This window comes from Schistocerca gregaria, chromosome 5 (assembly GCF_023897955.1).
Source record: "Schistocerca gregaria isolate iqSchGreg1 chromosome 5, iqSchGreg1.2, whole genome shotgun sequence".
Taxonomy (NCBI): Eukaryota; Metazoa; Arthropoda; class Insecta; order Orthoptera; family Acrididae; genus Schistocerca; species Schistocerca gregaria.
The window spans coordinates 237,037,333-237,065,320 of NC_064924.1; the positions used below are offsets into that span (position 1 = coordinate 237,037,333).

General features: G+C 45.7%; 1 protein-coding gene across 1 annotated transcript in view; it reads left to right on the top strand.

Annotated features, from left to right (window-relative positions):
* The window catches only part of LOC126273297 (uncharacterized), a 112,453-nt gene that overhangs the window by 35,911 nt on the left and 48,554 nt on the right, over window positions 1-27,988 (top strand). The window contains exon 3 of the mRNA XM_049976843.1: window positions 27,589-27,848. Within this exon, the coding sequence (XP_049832800.1) occupies window positions 27,589-27,848 (260 nt within the window). The remainder of the gene's footprint in view (window positions 1-27,588; window positions 27,849-27,988) is intronic.

The window sequence follows — 27,988 nt, forward strand, 5'->3', positions numbered from 1 at the left end:
TAGGAGTAAGTTAAAATTTACCCAAGTTTCTACTTTCATTTACGTAGAAGATATGGTGTGCTAAAATCGCATCAATCTTTCGGAAATACTCTCTATATTGGAGCTTCTGAGTGAGGTGGTGCAGTGGGTAGCACAAAAGACTCGTATTCGAGAGGATCCGATATCAAATCCCAGTCCAGATTTCCAGATTCGAGTCTCCGTCGCAAACCCAGCCGCCTTAGGTGAACGCCTGAACGGTTCCACCGAGTAGGCCACAACCGAGACTTACCGTTAGGAATAGCTCGGCCCGAAGCAAGAAGAACCAACAGCAATTCTCAGGAATCGGTTCGCGTCACGTGACGTCCCTCGCTTGCTCCTTTGGAGAATCTATGTTGGATTTCATCTATTATCTTGTTTCTGTATTATAGATTGCGTGTTATGACAACATGCAGTTTCAAGACAATGGTGCGCGTTGATGATTTACCAGAAACGCCACTTTCGGTACGATTTGTTAGAATTAAATATCAGCTAACGACATCAGCAGTAACAAATCTTTATTAGATCCTAAGGTAAACGATACTGATACAGAGAGTTGTAGGTAAAGGGCGTGGTGTTGTAGTTAGAGAAAAGTTGATACGTTGCCGGAGAAAGTAGGCTACGTCTGCGTCCTCCTACAAGTTTATATACTTTTTCCCATTTTCAGGTTTCTAGCAGATTCTGGTTCTTTATTATTTATGTAGTAGAAGTCTGTTCGGCAATATTCAATGTTACTGACGTATAAGAGCATGCTCTCTCAGGAACGAATTTCTGCGATTTTTTTACCAGTCTGATTAGAAAACGAAACTCGTGCAAGTGAAACGACGAGCGACGATATTTGTGTTCTAGCTTCTTACGAATACTTTGCTATTTATTCCGAATATGTCGCGTTTGTCGAGGGTGTGGTTAGGCAGGAACGTAGGAGCACAGGTTAAATTGTCACAGATATCTAGTTGGGAACGAATCGTTAGCAACACTCTCATAAATTCAGCTGTCAAGACAAAGATCGCACCACACAGTGTGTGATAATGAGTTTCGTGCAATATACAGAAATGACATTGAGGTTATGATGTCCGACAGTAATTTGTACCATAATTTCCGCACTTCACGTTTTACGTCTCGTCAAATTATCATTTAAGGAGAAACTATACACTTAATTACAGCAAATAACACTATTCTCCAAGACAACTATTTCAGCACACTGACTGCTACAAATTACAAAATGGTTTTCGGTGAATCTTTACCATACGTCCGTGTTCCAGAAGCAGAATCCAGTAACACGAGCACACACATATTGAAAATATGGACCAAGTTTTATTTCCCTCTCCTTTTTCCGAAACATGCTAATCCAAGAATCATTTGCTGAAATATTGTCCCCTTAATGTCTTACACGTAATAATTGTACTTTCGTAATGTCTGCCACAGTACCCATAGGATAACAAAGATAAAAATGTCTACGCCAGACCAGCTCCTCCGAAACGAAGCAAACCTATTGGCTCTCGCTACCCAGAAATGCTTTTGGTTATTCTTGTTTCGGGACGAGCTGGCCCTAACGATAAGCCAACCGAGTCCCTTTTGTATCCCTGTCCTGAAGAACTGCTGCTCATCCTGCAATACCTTGCCGTCGACTACACTACCTTCCTTCTACCATGGCATCCCGAAAACTCAATATGTCAGAATGACAAAATATCACAAAATTGCATCAACACGATGAATATTTTCTGGACCGCCCTGGTCCCTTGAAACTGACGTTATCGACGTTCACACACTGTAGCTACGGAAACCGAACCCTGTTGAGCACATAATTTTGCCACTGCTTCACTTCTCGCAACGAGGAAAACTTTCCGGCCTCATCGCTTGCGGCTGCCCGTCGCCATTACAGAAACAGGTTTCCTGCTGGGGAACCACACAGCGTAGCGTGACGTCTAGCGTTCGCGTCCTTCTTCAGTAACCGTAGTTTTCCGGTATTCTTAAAACTAGCGTTGTTCCTATATTCCCAGTCACGTCCCGCAGTGACCATTTTATTCCTTTCGCATTGTTCACTGCCATGGTATATAATGCAGAGGCCGTAGTGAAAACAAGCACTATGGATTCGCTTTTGCCGGCCGTAGTTAAAAAATGGCTCTGAGCACTAGGGGACTTAACATCTATGGTCATCAGTCCCCTAGAACTTAGAACTACTGAAACCTAACTAACCTAAGGACAACACACAACAGCCAGCCATCACGAGGCAGAGAAAATCCCTGACCCGTAGTGGCCGAGCGGTTCTAGGCGCTACAGTCTGGAACTGAGCGACCGCTACGGTAGCAGGTTCGAATCCTGCCTCGGGCATGGATGTGTGTGATGTTCTTAGGTTAGTTAGGTTTAAGTAGTTCTAAGTTCTTGGGGACTGATGACCTCAGAGGTTAAGTCCCATAGTGCTCAGAGCCATTTTTTCGGATTCTCTTTTAGCACTCGATCCCATGATAGCTTGCTCTTTGTGCGTGCGTTTGTCACATGCACTTTGTGGATGGTCTTACCATACGCGAATTTTTCTATTCGCTACAGCGCACACTTTGTTGCGCACTTTAAGGAACACATAAATCGACACTAAGCCTCAGTCAAAATTTCTACTTCAGCCACTGTACACACACACGTCCCACATCCGCTAGAAGTTTGCTTGATATGCAGAGAACTCTTAAGAGGAGTGTGTCCCGAGAATCCGGATATTTGCACCCCTACGTAAAATCTGGCATCATCAGGACGTGAGAGATGCATATCCTCCTTACACAAAGACAAAGAAACTTTTGGAATGATGCTTGCCCTAGTCTAAGAGCCATAGCGCAATATTACCTGTGTAAAAAAAAAAAAAAAAAAAAAAAATGTAGCTCTCAATGAACATTGGCAGGTCACCACTCGTTTCGTTCTCATCAACAAATGTACTTTGAGACGCGAAAAGAAGAATAGTAACTACGATGGGAGCTAGTGAGTTGGATGCGACCTCACATAGATCGTAAACCACGTTATCCAGTCACATTAATGTGAGCACCTTTGAGAAGAGTGAATATCCACCTTTTGCAGTGCGAGCCGTTGAGAGCCGTTGAGGTTCTGGAAGGCACCGACAGGCATGTGGAGCCATGCCGACACCAGCGCCGTGGTCAACTGCGCCGGGTTTCTTGGTTGAGCATCCATGGTGCGAACAGCCCGATAGAGGCGGTCCCACAGATTCTCAATTGAATTAAAAATCTGGGAGCTTGGTGCCACTGGAGTATAGTAATCTCGTCCTGGTGTTCTTCGAACCACGCACGTACATCGATCTGTTGTAGAATTTTAGAACTTGTTGAAACCTCCTGGCAGATTAAAACTGTGTGCCCGACCGAGACTCGAACTCGGGACCTTTGCCTTTCGCGGGCAAGTGCTCTACCAACTGAGCTACCGAAGCACGACTCACGCCCGGTACTCACAGCTTTACTTCTGCCAGTATCCGTCTCCTACCTTCCAAACTTTACAGAAGCTCTTCTGGCAAACATGCAGAACTAGCACTCCTGGAAGAAAGGATACTGTGGAGACATGGCTTAGCCACAGCCTGGGGGATGTTTCCAGAATGAGATTTTCACTCTGCAGCGGAGTGTGCGCTGATATGAAACCTCCTGGCAGATTAAAACTGTGTGCCCGACCAAGACTCGAACTCGGGACCTTTGCCTTTCCCGGGCAAGTGCTCTACCAACTGAGCTACCGAAGCACGACTCACGCCCGGTACTCACAGCTTTACTTCTGCCAGTAGAACTTGTTGTTTGCTCGTGTATCATGTCATTTCTGGAAACCCAGAATCTACTCTGTAGGAATCAACATGGATTCCGGAAACAGTATTCGTGTGAGACCCAACTCGCTTTATTTGTTCATGAGACCCAGAAAATATTAGATACAGGCTCTCAGGTAGATGCCATTTTCCGTGACTTCAGGAAGGCGTTCGATACAGTTCCGCACTGACGCCTGATAAACAAAGTAAGAGCCTACGGAATATCAGACCAGCTGTGTGGTTGGTTTGAAGAGTTTTTAAGCAAACAGAACACAGCATGTTGTTCTCAATGGAAAGACGTCTACAACAGTTAAAGTAACCTCTGGAGTGCCACAGGGGAGTGTTATGGGACCATTGCTTTTCACAATATATATAAATGACCTAGTAGATGGTGTCGGAAGTTCCGTGCGACTTTTCGCGGATAATGCTGTAGTATACAGCGAAGTTGAAGCATTAGAAAATTGCAGCGAAATGCAGGAAGATCTGCAGCGGATAGGCACTTGGTGCGGGGAGTGGCAAGTGACCCTTAACATAGACAAATGTAATACATTACGAATACATAGAAAGAAGAATCCTTTATTGTATGATTATATGATAACGGAACAAACACTGGTAGCAGTTACTCTTGTAAAATATCTGGGATTATGCGTACCGAACGATTTGAAGCGGAAAGATCATACAAAATTAATTTTTGGTAAGGCGGGTGCCAGGTTGAGATTCATCCGGAGAGTCCTTGGAAAATGTAGTCAATCAACAAAGCAGGTGGCTTACAAAACACTCGTTCGACCTATACTTGACTATTGCTCATCAATGTGGGATCCGTACCAGGTCCGGTTGACAGAGGAGATAGAAAAGATCCAAAGAAAAGCGGCGCGTTTCGTCACAGGGTTATCTGGTAAGCGTGATAGCGTTACGGAGATGTTTAGCAAACTCAAGTGGCACAATCTGCAAGAGAGGCACTCTGCATTGCGGTGTAGCTTGCTGTCCAGGTTTCGAGAGGGTGGGTTTCTGGATGAGATATCGAATATATTGCTTAATATATTGCTTCCTTCTACTTATACCTCCCGAGGAGATCACGAATGTAAAATTAGAGAGATTCGAGCGCGCATAGAGACTTTCCGGCAGTCGTTCTTCCCGCGAACCATACGCGACTGGAACAGGAAAGGAGGTAATGACAGTGACACGTAAAGTGCCCTCCGCCACACACCGTTGGGTGTCTTGCGGAGTAGAAATGTAGATGTTGATGCACTGCGACCCGTGTGACACGTTGTATTGCCCTGCTGGTAGATGCCATCACACTGAGGAAAATTACCGTGCATATAGGGATGGACATGGTCCCCAAGGATAGATGCATACTTTTTGTCCATCTATCGTGCCTTCCAGAGAGACGAGATCATTCCCCAGACCATAATGCCCCTTTCTCCACCATGGGCTCTTCCGACGATTGTTCCAGAGTTCATTGAGGTGTTTGCCATCTGTCCGAAGAAGCATATTTTTTAACGTGATTCATCTGAAAAGACCACCTGTCGCCACTCAGTGCACGCCCAGTTATGGTATTGGAGTGCGAATTCTAGCATTCGTCGCCGATGAACATTAGTCAGTATGAGTGTATCAAACAGGTACTTGCTGCGGAGGCCCATAAGCAGCAACGTTAGCTGAACGCTCATTGCGGGGGCACTGCTGGTAGTTCCTTGGTTTGTCTGGGCAGTCAGTTGTTCAACCCTCTTCAGGGGTTACCGCCTTAACGTAGCACTGTACGTGTGGTCGAGGAGGTTTGCGTGCTCTGAATCTGGAGGGCTATGCCAACGGTAGCGTAGCTCTTAGCAGGTTCACCCATACCGGACAGGCCAAAGGGGAGGAGCCAGACCAAGTGTGTCCCACAACGACCTATCAATCCTGTTTTCTGTCCTATCCTATCCTAAGCCTATCCTTTTTCCTTGTCATTTTCAATTCCCTACAACATAGGGCAAAGAGGGCTCTAGAGGCGTGGTGAAGCCAGTCTCCCTAAGAGAGTAAACCTGATACAAATCCAGGACATCTCTTTATAGACTTTAAACAGGCCTATGACAGAGTTAAAAGATCAGCACTGTGGGAAACAATGCAGACATTCAGATTTCCTAAGAAGGTAATAAAATTAACTAAGATGACCCTGGGAAACAGAAAAAGCCAGGTTAAAGTTCAGGGATGTCTGTAGAGATCGTACCCAACGGAAGAAGGACTAAGACAGAGAGACCCATTATCGCCAGTACTGTTCAACCTGGTATTAGAGAATGCAGTAAGATCAATAACCACGAACCCAGGAGGCAATATTTTCAATGTTGTTGTTGTGGTCTTCAGTCCTGAGACTGGTTTGATGCAGCTCTCCATGCTACTCTATCCTGTGCAAGCTTCTTCATCTCCCAGTAGTTGCTGCAACCTACATCCTTCTGCATCTGCTTAGTGTATTCATCTCTTGGTCTCCCTCTACGATTTTTACCCTCCACGCTGCCCTCCAATGCTAAATTTGTGATCCCCTGATGCCTCAAAACATGTCCTACCAACCGGTCCCTTCTTTTTGTCAAGTTGTGCCACAAACTCCTCTTCTCCCCAATTCTATTCAATATCTCCTCATTAGTTATGTGATCTACCCATCTAATCTTCAGCATTCTTCTGTAGCACCACATTTCGAAAGCTTCTATACTCTTCTTGTCCAAACTAGTTATTGTCCATGTTTCACTTCCATACACGGCTACACGCCATACAAATACTTTCAGTAACGCCTTCCTGACCATTAAATCTATACTCGATGTTAACAAATTTCTCTTCGTCAGAAACGCTTTCCTTGCCATTGCCAGTCTACATTTTATATCCTCTCTACTTCGACCATCATCAGTTATTTTACTCCCTAAATAGCAAAACTCCTTTAGTACTTGAAGTGTCTCATTTCCTAATCTAATTCCCTCAGCATCACCCGATTTAATTTGACTACATTCCATTATCCTCGTTTTGCGTTTGTTGATGTTCATCTTATATCCTCCTTTTAAGACACTGTCCATTCCGTTCAACTGCTCTTCCAAGTCCTTTGCTGTCTCTGACAGAATTACAATGTCATCGGCGAACCTCAAAGTTTTTATTTCTTCTCCGTTAATTTTAATACCTACTCCAAATTTTCTTTTGTTTCCTTTACTGCTTGCTCAATATACAGATTGAATAACATCGGGGAGAGGCTACAACCCCTATTTACAATAGACTTATACAAATCTTTGCCCTTGCAGATGATGTAGTAATAAGTGCTAGAAGTATGGAGGCGCTCTCACATCAGCCTTCAAAGAGTTTGAAGCCGCTGCCAAGAACCTTGGTTTATAAATTAGTGAGACAAAATCTAAGTATGTGGTAACTGAGAGAGATAGAAGAAACACAGATGATCTACAGTTTGAAAGTGTAGATAGCTTTATTTATCTTGGCTCAGTAATAAGTTCAGAAAACAAAGTGTAGACAGATATGACAAACTGAATTAAGGTTGCCGACAGATCATATAGAGCAATATATACCGTGCTCAAAAGTAACAACAAAAGTAGGAAACTAAAGCTGACGCTCTGCAAAACAGTGAACAAACCAGTTCTTATGTATTGCAGCGAGGCATGGGTACTGACGGAGGCTTTGGAGAAGAAATTAATTGTGGGAAATGAAAGAGCTAAGGAAGATTTTTGGTCCTGTAAAAGAAGGTGAGACATGGAGAATTATGACTAATGAAGAAATAAAGGCTCTGTACAAAGAACCTGATTTGGTAACCTCAATCAAAATGGGAAGGCTAAGATGGTTAGGACATGTCCAGCCTATGAAAGAAGAAAGGCTCCCGAAGAAGATGAGGACTGGACAACCTGGTGGTAGAAGAAGGAGAGGACGACCACGTGTGAGGTGGCTGGAAGATGTGGAAGCCGACCTGAGAGTAGTGGGAGTGACGAGGAGGTGCAGGCGTGCTGAAGACCGAGATTGTGAGTGAGGAGGCCAAGGTCCTCATAGTGTCATAGAGTCAGTGAATCAGTCAGTTGTTCAACAGCTACGCGTCTTTTCACCCGTACACATATCCGCAGCTGTCATTCACCCCTGTCAACTATGGCCCGTGGTGCGCCACTGTTACCACAACGCTGGTTATGCACAGCCTCATTTTGCCGTTGGTAGTTTACTTTAACCATGACAGCAAGCAGCCACTTTACAAACTTAGCCGTTTCGGATATACTTCCGCTCTTGGTGAGAAAAACAATGATTATGAGCTTTTGGGCGTCAAATCAATCGTGGCCTTATCCACATTACGACAACGACTGTACTGTTTTCCGCGTCCTACCGACAACTTTATAAACACTCCATTGGTAGTGTTACGACCTGCCATCTGTGAATGGTTATTGCTTGTTGACGTCAAACATTGGTGGTGGAGGTTCGAGTCCTCCTTTGGGCATGGGTGTGTGAGTTTGTCCTTAGGATAATTTAGGTTAAGTAGGGTGTAAGCCTAGGGACTGATAACCTTAGCAGTTAAGTCCCATAAGATTTCACACACAGTTAAACGTTGGTGGTGATCAGTGTGATTGGTTGGCTCTGAGCACTATGGGACTTAACACTGAAACGTCCCGTTAGAAAAATTGTACATGACTGTGCCTAAACTGACACACAATATTTTTAGCGCAACGCAATCTGACTTTCAATAATCGCTACAAAAGAATAGCCCTGACTAACATTAAACTATACCTTTCACGAATCACTTACCTCACAAAAATCTTCGTTACTCAAGCTACTGCAATACAGCGAGCGCCACTACTGCCAGCTAAATAAAAAATTCAAACTACTGAAGGCACTAACTACTGATAGGCACAGTTAACAAATGAAAGATTTTGATAGAGAAAAAACAATGTATTTACCTTCATATTGTTCAAAAGTCATATTATATATATATATATATATATATATATATATATATATATATATATATATATATATATCTGAGGTCATCAGTCTGCAGTCTGCTAGAACTACTTAAACCTAACAACCCTAAGGACATCACACACATCCATGCCCGAGGCAGGATTCGAACCTGTGTCCGTAGCGGTCGCGCGGTTCCAGACTGAAGTGCCTAGAACCTCTTGGCCACCCCGACCCTCAATGTGGTTTGTTCAAATGGCTCTGAGCAGTATGGGACTTGAACTAAGAACCACTTTAACCTAACTAACCTAAGGACATCACACACATCCATGCCCGAGGCAAGATTCGAACCTACGACCGTAGCTGTCGCGCGGTTCCAGACTGTAGTGCCTAGAATCGCTTGGCCACCTCGGCCGGCTGATCAGTGTGACTGGACGGAGTATATCATTATACAATTATGGCACTCATTCCGATTCATCTTCGACTTCCTCTGCAAGCACATGGAGAGCGGAGAACAACCATTTTGCAGTATTCTGCCCATCGTACGACATAAAACAATTGCATGTACATGTGCTACAAGGTACGTGCACGTCACTTTTGTGAAGAGTGGGTGCAAGTTTGTCTCACAGAACAGAATAGGAACGCAAAGTCTGCATGGCCTATAAACGACACTTAAATATCCTCTTTGTCTGCATTGATTCCATTCCGGATCCTTGCTCTAATTCTCGGCAGGACGGTTCCTTTGAAAGATACAACCCGAGCTTGTGCTGTGCCTCTAATGACCTCGTTGCCGACGGGATGTCAAATATTAATTTCCTTCCTTACCTCCAACGCTCGGATAGCAGATCGAAAACGTTCATAAATATGTAGAGACGACAATTGATGGGACATGTTTTGATGTTAATTGGACCCAAGAAATGAGCGTGAACGGATGCAAAGTTCCTTCGTACATACATGCATGTCCGAATGAACAGCCACTGCAACGACTACAACCGTCATGAAATACATGAAATGTATTCGCAGTTACGAATATGGACAACCATCAGTTGTATAATGGAATCCGTGTTCGAGTCCCCATCCGGCACTTTCATTGGCGTCATTCCATTAAATAGCTGACGGTTGTCCGCATTCGCAACTGCGTATATATCTCATGTATTTTACTTAGCAGTTCGTCAGCTGTATAATGGGTTGACGACAATGAAAATTTGTTCTGGACCGGGACGAACCATGGTCTCCCGCTTATCGCGAGAACAAGTTGTAGACACATGGTTGACGACATATGGAATTTTGCGTCGGGTTGAGAGTCGTGCTCGGATATCCAAATGGTAGCCGGCACGGTAGCTCAGCGTGTTCAGTCAGAGGGCTGCGTGCTCTCTGTAATAAAAAAAATTGAGTCAAGGAATCAACGATCAACTTGAACGGATGTCTTCTGTCGTCCGTCCAGACCAAACACAACGAACTACATCGAAAAAAAAAAAAGTGGTAAGGCGACCGCTCGCGATAAAGGGAAAATCCGGGTTCGATACCCAGGGCGGCACATATTTTCATTTTCGTCATTCCATTCTACAGCTGATTGTTGTCCATATTCGCAATTGCGAATACAGTTCATGTATTTGACTTAGCAGTCCTTGGGTGATATTTGTTAATACCTGTTTTAAGTCTTAGCCCAGAAAGTGAGAGAAGTGGTCATCTTCAATGTCATACTCATATTTTGGTAGTAAATTCTACGCCCATTTACCCACTCCGAACATGTTCACGATCGCAAGGAATTCTCGCGGTATAACCACACATAATATATTCAGTACTGCCTTCATTTGTTGACAAGATAGCCGGCCTATGTGGCCGAGCGGTTCTAGGCGCTTCAGTCCGGAACCGCGCCGCTGCTACGGCCGCAGGTTCGAGACCTGCCTCGGACGTGGATGTGTGTGACGTCCTTAGGTCAGTTAGGTTTAAGTAGTTCTAAGTCTATGGGACTGATGACCTCAGATGATAAGTCCCATAGTGCTCAGAGCCATGTGAACCATTTGTTGACAGGATACAGTGATTGTGATGCTTTTCCATTCAATGTGGCACTAAAGATGAACGGCATTTTTAAGAAAAACATAGCAATGTGTACCATTACGATCGAGCTCTTTGAGAGGTGAGTCGCTCACGACGAGTAAGATACCTTGCATGTAATTAGCATGCAGTGAGAGATGTTGTACGAGATGAGCTCAATAAGTAATGCGACACATTCTTTTCTGAAAGCAGGTTGGTTTTATTTAGGATTTCAGTGTACCACATTATTCCGCACTCTTTTGGCTACAAAACCATATCTCTCAACGTAATCTCGCCGGCCGCTGTGGAGGAGCGGTTCTAGGCGCTTCAGTCCGGAACCGCGCTGCTGCTACGGTCGCAGGTTCAAATCCTGCCTCGGGCATGGATGTGTGTGATGCCCTTAGGTTAGTTAGGTTTAAGTAGTTCTAAGTCTAGGCGATTGATGACCTCAGATGTTAAGTCCCATAGTGCTTAGAGCCATTTGAACTTTGAACTTTTTCAACGTAAACTCCTTTCAGTACAACGGCATTACGACATTTTACTGGGAGGGTCTGTAGACCCCCATGATACTACTCTACTGATCGACGTCGGAGCCAACGTCTTGCTGCGTTAATAACGTCCCCGTCATCCACGTACTGTTTCTCGTAGACTGCTCCCGCCACTGCCCCAAGAAGGTGGAAGTCGGAATGTTTGAGACCCGGGCTACAGGATGGATGAGGAAGGACAGTCAAATGAAATCTTATGGGCTCCTCCCGAGTGCGCAGACTTGTGGTAAGAAGTCCGTTGCATTTTTGTGGCGACGAACTCCCTGAAGTCGGGATTAGCCGAGCGATCTGAGGCGCTGCAGTCATGCACTGTGCGGCTGGCCCCGGAGGAGGTTCGAGTCCTCCCTCGGGCATGGGTGCGTGTGTGTTTATCCTTAAGATAATTTAGGTTAAGTAGTGTATATGCTTAGGGACTGATGACAGCAGTTAAGTCCCATAAGATTTGACACACATTTGAACATCCCCGAAGTCGTTTCTTCTATTTTCTGAGGGTAGCGCAATATACTTCAGATTTGATCGTTGCACCATGAGGGAGGACATCAAATAGAATAAGCGCTTCAGAGTCCCAGAAGTCTGTCGCAATGACTTTCCCGACTGAGGATGTGGCTTTGAACTTTTTTTCGGAGGAGAGGCGGTGGGCTGGCACTCTATGGATTGCCGTTTTGTTTCTGGTTCGGGCTAATGGACCTATATTTCATCGCCTGAGACGATGTTCGACAAAAAATTGTCATGACCAACCTCTTACCGCGCATGCAACCTCGTTGCTCATTATGGTCTTCAGCTAGGCGGTGGGAAACCCAGTGGGCGCACAGCCTTGAGTACCACAATTGATGGACGAATGTGTCATCACTACCAACAGATACGTCAAGTTATATAGCAAAGTGTTTGACTGTGATCCATCGATCACCTCAAATGCCAGTATCCACATGTTCCAGCAGTGCCGGAGACACAGCTGTGTGCGGCCGACCACAATGCGGATATCGGACAGGTTTGCGCGACCCCGTTACGATCATGACAGACACCTCGCCCAATTACTGTCCGTGCTTTTGATCACTGCCATGTCTCCGGAGACATTCTGCAAGCGCCTACGACTATTGCGGCGCTCTGCTTCTCTGCCAAAAGAAAGTCAGTGACAGCTCTCCGCTTGGAACGCACCTTCGGTACAGATGCCATTCTAAAGGCTACGTATTGCGCCGCCATCGATTGCAACCTCATGAAGCCATAGGGGCTAAAGCGGGATTGTTCCACGATATCCCACAACGTATTCTGCATTTTTTTCAACCGATATTGGATGGTATGGCGGCATTATTTTTTGAGCTGCCCTAGAAGCTATTATAGTCGTTTTTGCATCACAATGAGTAGCGCTGCAGCAGGTCCCGAGGAGAAAACTTCTCTAAAGGCCTGCCATCCCGGGCGCATTTGGAGAGAGGCTCATTTGCATAGTCATTAACGCGAGGCGGATGTGTCGCTTACTTCACTACGTGTATTGCAGTGCGCGTGTACGATCTAACGCGAACTTGTAAATCTGGTGCTACACAGTAGATACGTAAAGTTCTGTCCTTTGGTAATTGAGCTCTAGTCCTGGGTGTGGAACAGCTACACTACTGGCCATTAAAATTGCTACACCACGAAGATTACGTACTACAGACGCGAAATTTAACCGACAGGAAGAAGATGCTGTGATATGTAAAAGTTTAGCTTTTCAGAGCATTCACACAAGGGTGTCACTGGTGGCGACACCTACAACGTGCTGTCATGAGGAAAGTTTCCAACCTATTTCTCATACACACACTGTAGTTGACCGGCGTTGCCTGGTGAAACGTTTTTGTGGTGCCTCGTGTAAGGAGGAGAAATGCATACCATCACGTTTCCGACTTCGATAAAGGTCGAATTTGAACCTATCGCGATTGCGGTTTATCGTATCGCGACATTGCTGCTCGTGTTGGTCGACATCCAATGACTGTTAGCAGAATATGGAATCAGTAGGTTCAGGAGGGCAATACGGAACGCCGTGCTGGATCCCAGCGGTCTCGTGTCACTAGCACTCGAGATGACAGGTATCTTATCCGCATGGCTGTAACGGATCGTGCAGCCACGTCTCGATCCCTGAGTCAACAGATAGGGAACGTTTGCAGGACAACAACCGTCTGCACGAACAGTTCGACGACGTTTGCAGCAGCATGGACTATCAGCTCGGAAACCATGGCTGCGATTATCCTTGACGCTGCATCACAGACAGGAGAGTCTGGGATGGTGTACTCTACGACGAACCTGGGTGCACGAATGACAAAACGCCATTTTTTCGGATGAATCTAGGTTCTGTTATAGCATCATGATGGTCACATACGTGTTTGGCGACGTCGCGGTGAACGAACATTTGTAGCGTGTATTCGTCATTGCCATACTGGCGTATCACCCGGCATGATGGTATGGGGTGCCATTAGTTCAACCTCTCGGTCACCTCTTGTTCGCATTGCCGGCACTTTGAACAGTGGACACTACATTACAGATGTGTTACGACCCATGGATCTACCCTTCATTCGATCCCTGCGAAACCCTACATTTCAGCAGAATAATGCACGACCGCATGTTGCAAGTCCTGTACGGGCCTTTCTGGATACAGAAAATATTCGACTGCTGCCCTGGCCAGCACATTCTCCAGATCTCTCACCGATGGAAAACGTCTGGTCAATGGTGGCCGAGCAACTGGCTCGTCACAATACGCCAGTCACTACTCTTGATGAACTGTGCTATTGTGTTGAAGGTTGAAGCTGTTAGTATGCTACTTCCATGTCCGTTGTGCAAATTATTGAATCTTTCCCAAAGCCCAAAAGATGGCGATAAGTTTTAAGTGCATGTCACCTGACCATGCTGTGTTATGGTCATCACCTGTAAACTTCCAGACCCAACCGCCATCAGAATACACGCCATTATCCATGTGTAGCAAGAAAGGCCGTTCCCATAGTCTGTCATTTAAGTGATGGAACAACCGACCAGTATTAACAACTGACTGGTCGGTCGATTGTTTTTTCGTTCAGTCTGTGTTTTCAGTCGAGAGACACTAGGCTCTGTGGCCATGTCAGCTACATGAATGTTTCGACTCACTCTCCCTGTCCGAGTGGTTTCACTTCGTGGTGTCAGATATTGATACCACTCTACCAGCATATCGCAGTTGGTAAAGGAATAGTAAGTTCCCGTTAGACACTGATAGCGACTGTGCGGCACCAGGTGGCCCAATGGAGCACTGAGCCACGCCTCCAGCAGCTCTGTACTTTGACCGTCCTCTGCCACTGCAACGTAGGACGGCAGGTGGCAGCCGCTCAGCCCCTTTAGCACTTGGAGCCACTTCGGTACAGGACGCTCTCACTCCATCGTTCGTGTCTTTCTCTAGCGAGCCTCATCCGACATTAATAGCTGGACTCTATTTCTTGTTGCATCATTTGCAAAGGGTCTTCGTATGTTTGGAGAAATAGAAGTTAAGTAAATCTTCTGTTTATTGAATTAACTTGTTCGCTAATCCTGTCCGGCTTTCCTATGACAACAGTTGCCACACCACTATGCAAGGTGGCATCCTATATGGGCCATGCACTGGGAGTGCAACATCCACATCAATCGCCAGTTTGCATTTTTCAATAATTAATTAGGGCAGTAACGACAAGTAGCAGCATGGCTAATGGATGAGCAATGAGAAATGTACTGCATTGTGTTAAGTGCAAATAGTTTTTGCGGACAGAGTTCCGTATGGTATTTTACTAAGGGAGCGCGTTTGCCTGCAGTACCCCAGGAGGTGCTGGCTCCACCAGGCCGGTCTTCAGTGGCATGGCTTTGATGCTGCCCAACAGGCACGCAGAATTTCCGGCAGAACACTGCGAGGCAAGCAGAATGTCTCCCCTAAGTGAATAACGCCGGGAAACGCTGTTTCCCCCTCGGCCGTGTCGCCCTGGGATCACAAAAGCGCCATGGGCGACATTGCCAGCAACGAATGTACCTCCACAAATCGCCCACTCCATATTCTCTGAGCGTAGGATATAAGAGTGGAATGTGTTAGTTTAGACTCTGGCGCCAAGGAAGCGTCTCTAAAGCTTTCCGGACAACCGGCCACTCCCACAGGCGACCGCGATTGGCCACTTCGACGTGACGTAAGCACTGTTTACCGCGTACTCACAGTCGAGCGGGAGAAGCGCTCATTGGTGAAAAGTTTGTTAAAATGATGCGATTGGACAACCACAGCAGCGGAGCGGCACGCAGCAGTAGATTTTGATAGAAATGAGATACCTGCGTTTCAGGGTCCGTCCGATAAAGGCGCTGTACCTTATACCGGGCGATATGGAGTAATTGCGGAGTAGCTTCGTACCTTACTCGCACTCCGGATAATTTTGCGGGATTGTGTCGCATACGCGCGCCGCTGTGCATGCAGTGACATCACACCTGATCGGCATAACAGCATCACGAGAACAGCCGGCTAGGGACGCTGTCGTGGAGCACAAGAGCAGAATAGGTAGTATACGTAGCTCCGGCCAGAGCACGATCAGCCTTGCTGTTCATGTGTGTTAAATGGGTGGCCATTCACCCATCGCGTATCGCAGCACAATCTCTAGTTATTTCTGTGATTAGATTCTGATGGAAAGTTGATCTCGAATTTTGTGCTCTCGTTCAGTTAAGGGTAAGTGCCAATCCACATTGCTGCGTTTTATAGTTATAGATTGGTGTTATACTCCTTTCTCTTTATTAAGACATTAATATGTCCACTCTCAAGAGTCATCACGTCATTAATTCGTTTGTATATGTAACTGTCAAATGCTATAAATCTGATTATCTCTCCAAATATTTAAGATAACCCATCTGTCGACATACCAACCTTTTCCTAAAACCAAGTCACAAATTTTGGTGAGATTAACTTTATATTCATAATTTACATGCATAACTACTTTCTATGAGGCAAGCGACCAGATAAATCCGATTCTTCAACAGAGGCCAGGATTGCATAGTCAGGGGACATTAGGCGCATAAGGATCGGATTCTGGGAAGCTATAATAGAATTCCAAGTTTAGCGAATAGTTCATTTGCATATCGCCTCATGGTAGCAAAGGAAACTCGGAGGTGGTTTCCCAACTCTGAAGCCCACATATTTATATCGTTGTATACAAAGTTGCACGCAACACATTTAATGTGAAACAGCTGCCTGTCACAAGGTTCTGAAATTATGGCAGTTATATAAATGCCTTTCCGGTTATACACTCCTGGAAATTGAAATAAGAACACCGTGAATTCATTCTCCCAGGAAGGGGAAACTTTATTGACACATTCCTGGGGTCAGATACATCACATGATCACACTGACAGAACCACAGGCACATAGACACAGGCAACAGAGCACGCACAATGTCGGCACTAGTACAGTGTATATCCACCTTTCGCAGCAATGCAGGCTGCTATTCTCCCATGGAGACGATCGTAGAGATGCTGGATGTAGTCCTGTGGAACGGCTTGCCATGCAATTTCCACCTGGCGCCTCAGGTGGACCAGCGTTCGTGCTGGACGTGCAGACCGCGTGAGACGACGCTTCATCCAGTTCCAAACATGCTCAATGGGGGACAGATCCGGAGATCTTGCTGGCCAGGGTAGTTGACTTACACCTTCTAGAGCACGTTGGGTGGCACGGGATACATGCGGACGTGCATTGTCCTGTTGGAACAGCAAGTTCCCTTGCCGGTCTAGGAATGGTAAAACGATGGGTTCGATGACGGTTTGGATGTACCGTGCACTATTCAGTGTCCCCTCGACGATCACCAGAGGTGTACGGCCAGTGTAGGAGATCGCTCCCCACACCATGATGCCAGGTGTGGGCCCTGTGTGCCTCGGTCGTATGCAGTCCTGATTGTGGCGCTCACCTGCACGGCGCCAAACACGCATATGACCATCATTGGCACCAAGGCAGAAGCGACTCTCATCGCTGAAGACGGCATGTCTCCATTCGTCCCTCCATTCACGCCTGTCGCGACACCACTGGAGGCGGGCTGCACGATGTTGGGGCGTGAGCGGAAGACGGCCTAACGGTGTGCGGGACCGTAGCCCAGCTTCATGGAGACGGTTGCGAATGGTCCTCGCCGATACCCCAGGAGCAACAGTGTCCCTAACTTGCTGGGAAGTGGCGGTGCGGTCCCCTACGGCACTGCGTAGGATCCTACGGTCTTGGCGTGCATCCGTGCGTCGCTGCGGTCCGGTCCCAGGTCGACGGGCACGTGCACCTTCCGCCGACCACTGGCGACAACATCGATGTACTGTGGAGACCTCACGCCCCACATGTTGAGCAATTCGGCGGTACGTCCACGCGGCCTCCCGCATGCCCACTATACGCCCTCGCTCTAAGTCCGTCAACTGCACATACGGTTCACGTCCACGCTGTCGCGGCATGCTAACAGTGTTAAAGACTGCGATGGAGCTCCGTATGCCACGGCAAACTGGCTGACACTGACGGCGGCGGTGCACAAATGCTGCGCAGCTAGCGCCATTCGACGGCCAACACCGCGGTTCCTGGTGTGTCCGCTGTGCCGTGCGTGTGATCATTGCTTGTACAGCCCTCTCGCAGTGTCCGGAGCAAGTATGGTGGGTCTGACACACCGGTGTCAATGTGTTCTTTTTTCCATTTCCAGGAGTGTATATGCGCCATGAATAGAATTGCCAACTTTTTTAAGGGACAAGTAACATATTTTATTTCAAGGAAAGGTAAATAAAAAATATACCGGGCAATAAAAGAGGATTTTTGTTTGGTTTAGTAGGTTAATAACTTGTACTATATTGTAAATTCATGTTTAAATACAAGAAAAATTAATTCATAGTTAGATTTACCAAAGCTCGTCTCTCTCTTCTTGCTGGCTCGCACCCATCATCAATAATTGTATTACGGCAATGACTTGACTTGGTGTGAGGTGAACAGAAAGCATATAAGATACAACTTTTTTGTTGTTTGGTGACCTAATCACTTGCTTTTTAAGAGTATAATTTCACTTGTCAGAAGCATTGTTTTCTATTTTTTGCGAGAAATATTTGTTATTTTCTTTGAATATCAGTGGAATAGAAATAACAGCCAAACAGTTGCAAAATAAAGATTTATTAAACCTTGACCATGGTTTCGACGGTTTTAAAACAGTCTTATTCAGTAGATATTGTACCTATCAACAAGAGTACAACATTGTGTGTGAAACAAAGGTAACTACATTACAAAAGCAAAATTACAGGAAATAATTACAGAAAATTTTTAGTGAAGCATACTTACCTAGAATCACATTATCTATAGCCGATGTGGGATCGTTGATTCTGTCTAGTATAGGCCATCCGCTTAATCATCATTTAAAATACATGATATAAAAATAGTAGCCATGTACAGCAGAGCTTTGTCTTAAAACGTATTAAAATATGACGTACCTGGCGCTGGGTACAAAAACATGTAGTGTGACACTGAAATTTAAATATAAAACGTGGTATCGGATCCTACAGTGCTAAAATTTACTGGTCTCCAAAATTAAAGCAACAAACGGAAATTTTGCAAGGCTGCATTTATTTTGCCACAAAACCGTACAAGCAGATGATAGTAAAGCAGAAACAATGTAAAGAGTGCAGAACGTAATCAACTGCAACATGCATAATGGTAGACAAAGATGTTCTTCGTTTTTTTTCCAACTTAACGGATTTGCACACAAATTCTGACAACTGGTTAATGTGCTTAGTACGGGATGGGACCACATCTGGCAAAAAATACAGGCCTGACAACGGCAGGACATGCTGTGAATGTCATCAATCTCATGTTGAGGCAAAAACGCTCATTCTTACTGCAGAGCTGCTCACAAGTCTAGGAGAGTGGTTGGTTGATGCCTGGGATTCAAATCGGGAGAGCGAGCAGACCACGCCATGCGTATCTTCCCTTAAAAATGAGGTCAAGCATTATTGTTCATCAGTATGAAGTCTGGGCCCACAGCACTTCAAAACAACCGAGCATGAGATCCTGAAACGTCCCCTTTGAATGACTGTGCTGGTAAACTGCCAGCGCCAATACTACCAGCTAAATAAAAGATTCTAACGACTGAATGCACTAACTACTGATAGCCATAGTTAGCAAATGAAAGATTTTGATAGAGAACAAACAATGTATTTACCTTATTAGTGTTCAAAAGTCATAATATATAATTTTGTGACATCCAATTAAGCAAATTTCCTTTTTCTTATGGACACACGTCCAGATCGTCCGCTCAAAACTCTGGCATCTCTCTCCCCGCTTCCACCACGGCTGGCGGCTCACCTCCAACTGCTCAACTCTACGCGCTGTCCACATGCAACAGCCCAACACTACATAAGCAAATATTCCAACAATGAGTCCAACCAGCCACAGACTGCACACAGCGCAGTCAGCGATTTTCATACAGAGCACTATGTGGCGTTACCAACATAAAAACCTAAACAGCCTATTTAAAATCCCAAGATCTGACAGCAGTTAGATCTTGCTTATACACCTGAACAATTTCACATAGAGATGTTCGAATGGTCAACATAATCCCTGCCCACACCATTAGGAATCCTCCTCGATATCGGTCTCTTTCTACAACGTATGGGTCCTAAAATCGTGTTCCATGTGCCCTCCAGATGTGAATCCGTCGAGAATCACTCTCCAGACCAAATCGGAACTCATCTGTGAAAAGAACATTGGCCCACCGTTCGACCGTCCAGGTGGCACGTTGATGGTTTCACGCGACGTTCCCTTCTGTGAAGACACGCCAGAGGTAAACAGACAGCAGCTCTCCGACAATAAAGGCCACTCTGCTGAAGCCTCTGTACGCCGTTTGCCTCGATACAACACCTACAGAGAATGCTGCAGCGTAACTTGCGGTTAGTGTGTGGCATTAACTGGCAGTCGCGTTAAGATTTCTGGCCAGGGGGAAACATTACAGTAGTTGGCCTGTGCAAGACGAAATGCAGGAAATACATTGCTTTAAAAACTAATATCGTCTATTGCAGATAATACTTTTATTAGATTAGTAAAAAAAGACTAAGAATCTTTCAGAAAAGGTGAAAAAAATTGGAAGCAGCTACACTCAATCCTGATTCCTTCCTAGTTGTGATTTACGACGTTACCAACTTGTCTATAGCTTCAACATAGCAACAGTCCCTCAGTTCAAAATGGTTCAAATGGCTCTGAGCACTATGGGACTTAAAATATGAGGCCATCAGTCCCCTAGAACTTAGAACTACTTAAACCTAACTAACCTAAGAACATCACACACATCCATGCCCGAGCAGGATTCGAACGTACGACGGTAGCGGTCGCTCGGTTCCAGACTGAAGCGCCTAGAACCGTTCGGCCACAGTCCGTCAATTATAAAATATACACTATGTAAAGGCTACAACTACAAATGTATCATTTGATATTTAACTATGACAAATTGTACCAAAAACGACGCGCTTTTGATAAATCATCGTTGTGACATAGCACTGAAGCGGCAAACTTACATACCAGGCAAGTTACAACACTAAAAGCATCAAATATGGAAAGCCTTTAAGCACCTATATGTAATTTCCGTTTATTTTATTATAACAAATCATACCTAAAACGACCCGTTTTCGAGAAATCCTCAATGTCATGGTTAAGACCTTTAGTGGGTACATTTTCATTTACATATTGATTTCTTGTGGACCCTGTACGGAGCCGAGCATTCGTGAAGTGTGGCGAACAAACCGACTAGTGTGACGTCGCAAGTTCGTTGCAAGACCCGTATTTCTTGTGGACACCGAATTCCATGCTGTGACGTCACTAGCTCCAGGTCCGCGAACGTTTTCACGCCTCGTGTGAAGACGCGTCACGTGGTGTAGCAGATGCAGTTGGGTCTGAAGACTCCGTGCACTGCTGAGGCACCGCGCTGGTGTACTGTGATGGTGGTTAGCTGATGCCAGCACAGCTCTTTAACAGACCGGAGCGCTGCAGCTAATGCACTGCGTGGCGAATTAACGATGGTACGCCTGTCCACAACTTCCGTGGACAGCTTGGTGGTATTGAATTTTCCACCCCACCAAGCGTGTGGCTGCCTGGTGCCTGGTGGAGGCTGTCTGACCCGATCCATACATCCGGTGACATCTGTCGCCGAATTCGTCGCTGCTGTAGGGAGGGGAGAGGGGTGGAGGGGCTGGGAGATCACCGAACCGTCTCCTTTGTAGCGTCCCGAGGTCGAGCTGTTTTGCTGTCTGGCGGGGAAAGCGCGCACGAGGCGTCTGTTGGAATGTTGCGTCGGCGCCCAGTTGCAGGAAGATGGGTGCCTGAAGGATACAACTTCCACTGCCGCAGAAAAAAATTCTAGTCTTGCGTAAAAATCACTAAGTCGATCTAAGGCTTCTATTCAGTCACTCGTCGACCAGTCTTTGCGCCAATAGAAGACAGCTAAAAGCCGAAGTTTTAAAATTCAAGTTTAAAAAACTGTTCACGCAGGTGTATTGTACAGATGTACCGTCATTTGACCGCCACAAAGACTCCTTTATAGAGTACGTAGGATGCAGTCATCCCTGGCGTTGAGAACCAAATGAAAGAGCTGAAAACAAATAAGTCGCCAGGCACGGATGGATTCCCAGTTAGAGTTCTCTTCAGGATTGGTCCCTTTCTTTGCTAGCATTTATGGCGAAGCTCTAGCCCAGCGCAAAGTCCCAAGCGACTGCAAGAAAACGCGGGTGACTCCGGTAAAGAACAGAAAGGCGGCCGGCCGCTGTGGACGAGCGGTCCTAGGCGCTTCAGTCTGGAACCGCGCTACCTCTACGGTCGCAGGTTCGAATCCTGCCTCGGGCATGCATGTGCGTGATGTCCTTAGGTTAGTTAGGTTTAAATAGTTCTATGTTCTAGGGGACTGATTACCTCAGATGTTAAGTCCCATAGTGCTCAGAGCCATTTTGAACAGACAGTCAAAATTTCAGCTCAGTATCCTCAACATCAGCTTGCTGCAGAATTCTTGAAGCAATGTCCTCATCATCAGCTTGCTGCAGAATTCTTGAACATGTTCTAAGTTCGAATTTGATGAGTCTCCTTGAGGTGAAAAGCTTCTGTCCAAAAATCAGTTCTGATTTAGAAAGCAGCTCTCATGCGACGTTCTGCTTGTCCTTTTCTCGCACGATATCCCGCGAACCATGGCTGAAGGGCAACACACAGATGCCATATTCCCAGATTTACGGAAAGCGTTTGACGCAGTGCCCGACTGTAGACTGTTATCGAAGGTACGAGCATACGGAATAGGTTCTCATATATATGAGTTGCTCGAAGACACGTTAAGTAGTAGAACATAGTACTAAGGTTATCATCAGGAGTGCACCACGGTAATGTGATGGGACTGTTCTTGTTCTCTATACACGAAAGTGATCTGACGGACTCAGTGAGCAGCAGTCTACCATTGTTTGCTGATTATGCTGCTGTGCACGAAAAGTGTGGTCTCTGAGTGACTGTAGGAGAACATTTGGTGTGAAGATGGCAGCTTACTCTAAATGTTTGCGAGGTGCTAGGGTGGAGAAGAGTTTGTACCTCTTTAATTCAGACGAATTTTGCATGAGAACGAGATATGCACTCGACTCCCTCCTTAGCTACCAGCTAATTAATTATGTGCACAACGGTAATGGAAGGAAATGATGGTTTACCCTGCTAGTTGGTAAAATAAGGAGTGCACACTCACAATAATTTAATAAAAATCGTAATCTACTGAACAAAAGAGAACTTTATCATAATAAACAACAGGAAATTGGATTCTGCCTAATCTACGAAATGATATGCGGATTAAATATTACAATGAGATTTATTGTATATCAGAACATAAATGCACATGATTGCCGACACACACAGTAGGTTAAAGGATAGAGTATACGGAAATATTATGAGAATAAGAGTTGGCTCGAGAACAAGGTGCTCCTACTCTCTGTGATGCAATAGATTGGAGGTCCTAATGAATCAAATATTAATCTCCCGACTACATAGCGGTATCGCAATTAGTAGTGACATCTGAAATGGGATCACATGGAGAAACAAGCAAGGTGGACTTGTAGCAAAGCGGGCGCGCGTGCTGCTAAGGGACTCAGTATAAAATTGATAAGGTCCTAGAACGCCAGAACTGCAAAAATTGTACCAGTACTGAAATCTGCAGCACGTCGTCGGTAGACAGCGTCCTGATAACGTAGGCGCCGACTTCTGCCGTGCAGCGACTCTGTGTCAACTCGTGGCTGCGGAGGCTGTCCGAGAATTCTAAGTTCTTCCGAAAACGAGCGACCTAGTCGCAAGACCGTCCGACTCCGAGGAAGATCAGATCCCGAATTCACCTGCCCGCGCAACGCAAGAGCGAAGCCAACATTGCTCTACTCCCTACTCTCCTCGAAAACTGCGAATCAGAATTCAGTTCAGATTCCAAAATTCCCTCCGATTTCGAGCAGGGCTTTATGACGTCAACTATCCTCAGTTTAATTTGACCAGTCATGCCTCTGCTATTCAACTGAGGGCACTGAAATTGCCGTTTGACCGGCTACGAAAACAACCTGCCTAGACCACCGGCCATCCGGCGCCAGAAAGTCGGCCCCAGCAGGGCACAGTCCTCAAGTATTCTCAGAATCAAGAGGACAGTGCAGTCAATCGGTGCTAGGAATCTTCGTTACAATAACCTTATTCGATCTGTTACTACCGTGCAATGGCATAAAACATTGATAAAATTGATGAAAATGAGAGGTGACATGCAAAAGAGGGCGTAATATTAGTGGTGTGCTGTTTCATACAGTCGCATCTATTAAATATCTAGGTGCAACGTTGCAAAGCAATATGAAATGGGACGAACACATAAGAGTGGTAGTAGGGAAGGCGAATGGTGGACTTCGTTTTATTGGTAGAATCCTAGGAAACTGTAGTTCGCGTGTAACAGAGACCGAATATATAACATTAGCACGAGACGTTTTTGAATTCTGCTCAGGTGTTTGGCATCCCCACAGGTCCGAGTAAAGGAAGACAGCAAAGCAATTCAGGGGTGTGCTGTTATATTTGTGCAGATAGGTTCAAACAACAAGGGAGTGTTACGGAGATGCTATATGAACTCAAACGGGAATCCGTGGAAGAAAGACGAAATTCTTACAGCTGACTGCAGGACGATTTTACTGCCACAAACGTACATTGCGCGTAAAGTCCGCGAAGACAAGATAAGAGAAATTGTGCCTCGTGCGGACGCAATAGATAGTCGTTTTTCCCTCGCTCTGATTGCGAACGTAACAGGAAATGAGTAGGAGTGATACAAGGTACCCTCTGCCAAGCGCCATATGGTGGCTTGCGGAATCTGTGCAGGGGTTGGACAAAAATCTGGAAACACCGCGAGAAATGCTTGCTTGAACATAAATGCTGATGCAAGCCAAACCTGTGGGTTGTGCTGTTCTATTTGACATGTTTAGTGTTCTCACTATGATGCAAGTGTCAGTCTTGGTGATAACAGTGTTCTGTGCAGTTGCAGCTAGGTGAATTCAAACTTATACAAAGGAACTCGTTAAACTTCGGTCACACGATAAATCAGTCTAATCTAAAAGCCGTAAATTCAACTAAATACCTAGGTATTACAATTACTAACAGCTTCAATTGGAAAGAACACATAGAAAATGTTGTGGGGAAGGCTAACCAAAGGCTGCGTTTTATTGGCAGCACACTTAGAAAATGTAGCAGACCTACTAAGGAGACTGCCTACACTACGCTTGTCCGTCCTCTTTTAGAATATTGCTGCGAGCCGTGGGAACCTTACCAGGTAGGACTGACGGAGTACATCGAAAAAGTTCAAAGAAAGGCGGCACGTTTTGTATTATATGGGAGAGAGTGTCACAGAAATGATACAGGATTTGGGCTGGACATCATTAAAGGAAATGCGTTTTTCGTTGCGACGGAATCTACTAACGAAATTCCAATCACCAACTTTCTCCTCCGAATGCGAAAATATTTTGTTGACATCGACCTACATAGGGCGGAACGATTACCACGATAAAATAAGTGAAATTAGAGCTCGTAGGATAAGATATATGTGTTCATTCTTTCCGCGCGCTATACGAGATTGGAATAATAGAAAATTGTGAAGGTGGTTCGATGAACCCTCTGCCACTTAAATGTGATTTGCAGAGTATCCATGTAGATGTAGATGTTGGTACTCGTATGGTGGTGATTCTGTAAACAAGACAGCCTAAGTGTTTCAAGAGACACCGTATCGAAGATTTATATCGCACACAGGTAAAGCGGAAAGACATCATCCGCTAAATCAGAGCACAGACGAATGTGTGTGTTAAGTGATCGTGACAGACGATCATTGAACAGGACTGTGACGAAAAATAAGAGGACGACAGCTGCAAAACTCACTGCAGAACTGAATTTCGCACTGACGAAACCTGTCAGGATCTAAAGAAAGCGAAGGAAGCTACAGAAGTAGGAATTCCAAAACCACTCATAAATGATGCAAATGGCCGTGGCAGGAAATTGTCGTGCTGAGGACATAAAACTTGGACTATGGAGCAATGTTAGAAAGCCATTTGGACAGATGAGTCTTGATTCATACTGATTCTAACTTCTGGCCGAGTTTACATCCCAAGTGTGAAAAATGGCAGGGCTTTGGTGATGGTATGGGTGGTCATATCGTAGAAGTCTATGGGCCTCATGGTTACTCTGCAAGATCACATTACTCCTTATGATTATTTGATCATTTTGGCTGAGCTGTTCCATACCATGGTGCAAAGTTTGTTCCCCAGTGGTGACGCTGCGTTTCAAGACGAGGAGTGGTTTTGTGAGGAGAAGGATGAAAGTGTGCGTTAAGTGATCGTGACAGGTAGGAAGACCGACAGAAGATTCCCTTAAAGCCCTAGGGGAGCTGTATTTATCCATTCTTGGACGACTGGAAGCTGTTATGAATGTCTACACCGTATTAGGTATGTAAATTTTTGGGTTTTTGGTGTTTCCATGTATTTGTCCACCGCCATTATGTAGATGAAGATGTCGTGCTGAACATTAACATAACACCAGAGGCGTTTATTGGGTCCATTGTGTATTTGATGATATTCCCCTTTATCGCGCAGCCGCGTCGTTATGAACTGCTTGATGCTTGATTTCTGTCTTGAAAATAAACTCGCATAAGGATGAATCTGTAAACGAAATTTTCAGTAGGGGTGAAAGTACTGGAGAATCAGTTTGTTAGCTTTCTGTCAAGTTGGTGTAAGACTCTCCATTTCCGCCAGTTACGGCAAGAAAAAGGAATAAAAGTGAGACAGTGTTAATACTTTCATCCTCTGCATATGACGTGTCACTGAGCACATTTGTACTGTGAATGCAGTACCCGCGAGGTGCCTAGTTGTTTCCACTGCCCCGTGTGGAATACATAAGTTCTTGTACACTTCACTAACCTGCTGTCTTCATGATGATGATGTCCCCAGCGCAGAAAACAGCACGCAGGTCGTGGATTCTTTTTCTTGAGGCTGAAATTAACTTCGCAAGGAACTGCTGCTGCGAATAAACTATAACTCATTTGGAATGTCACTCGCGTTTTTATTGGTATAGACACGAGAAACTATTCTTGATCACAACGTATTGAACATACCTTTCCACAGTAATTATATCTGGCTAAAATAACACGAAATACATCCTGCCACAGACGACATGTCTGTCTACTGGAACCATCAGAACTGGAGAATAAAATTACATGAATCAAATACTACTATTACAGACAACATGTCTGTACCTAGCGACGGTCGGAACTGTAGTAAACAAAACTGCATGAAACAAACACTGCTATAACAGACAACCTGTCTGTCTACTGGAACGGTCAGAACTGGAGAGCCAGACTGCCCGAGACACTTCGCGCGCCAAGCCAGCAAGGCGTGACCCGAACGCCACCGAAGTGCATCGGCAGTAATATTGTCAGTCTTTTGTTTTAGTAATACTTTGATTTTAATAATTTTGAAATGACTGATTGATAGCTGGCTGTTGAGAGATGTTTAATTTAAATAAAATGAAGTAATTTGGACGACAGGTTTAATTAATAATAGCAACTAAAGTTTAACGTTTTGGCGGCCTACCGCCGACCGCAGCAGCCAATCACAGAGCAGCAGCAACATTCAGGCGGTCTTTCTCACGGGAATGGTACCGAATCTAACATCTGTCACCGGTACCTCATCCCACGTTGCGTCATCTCTATGCTTCTTGCATCTCCACTGCCCTGGTAATAGCTTCCTGGAGCCTAATGGGATGGCTGAATACGCCAGAAATGATACACAGTGTATTTCCTACATGCACTGCGACGTCGGTGCGCAGCGAGAGCCGGTGCTGCGGGTGCTGGCACTGCGGCAGGCGGGCTCATTCTGCTACCTGGCGGCGTGCCGGCTGGGCCGCGTGGGGCTGTACGGCGGCCGGCTGGAGCCGCTGGAGGAGTACGTGCTGCCGCTGGGGCTGGGGGCGACGCGCCGCCGCCGCCTCGCGCACACCTGGCTCACCGACGCGCTGCACCTGCCCGACGCCGCCGCCGTGCTCTACCTCGCCTCCGACCGCAGCCTGCTCCTCTACGACGCCTCCTGGTGAGCTCTGCCACACACTGGCCGTCCTGCTCCACTCTTTTTGTGCTCTCTACGTGGAGCGTTCAGTAAGTAGTTCCATACTTTTCTTCTCCGCCGGTTTCGATTTAAAATGCCCGAAATTTGTTGTGAGACATCGTGGA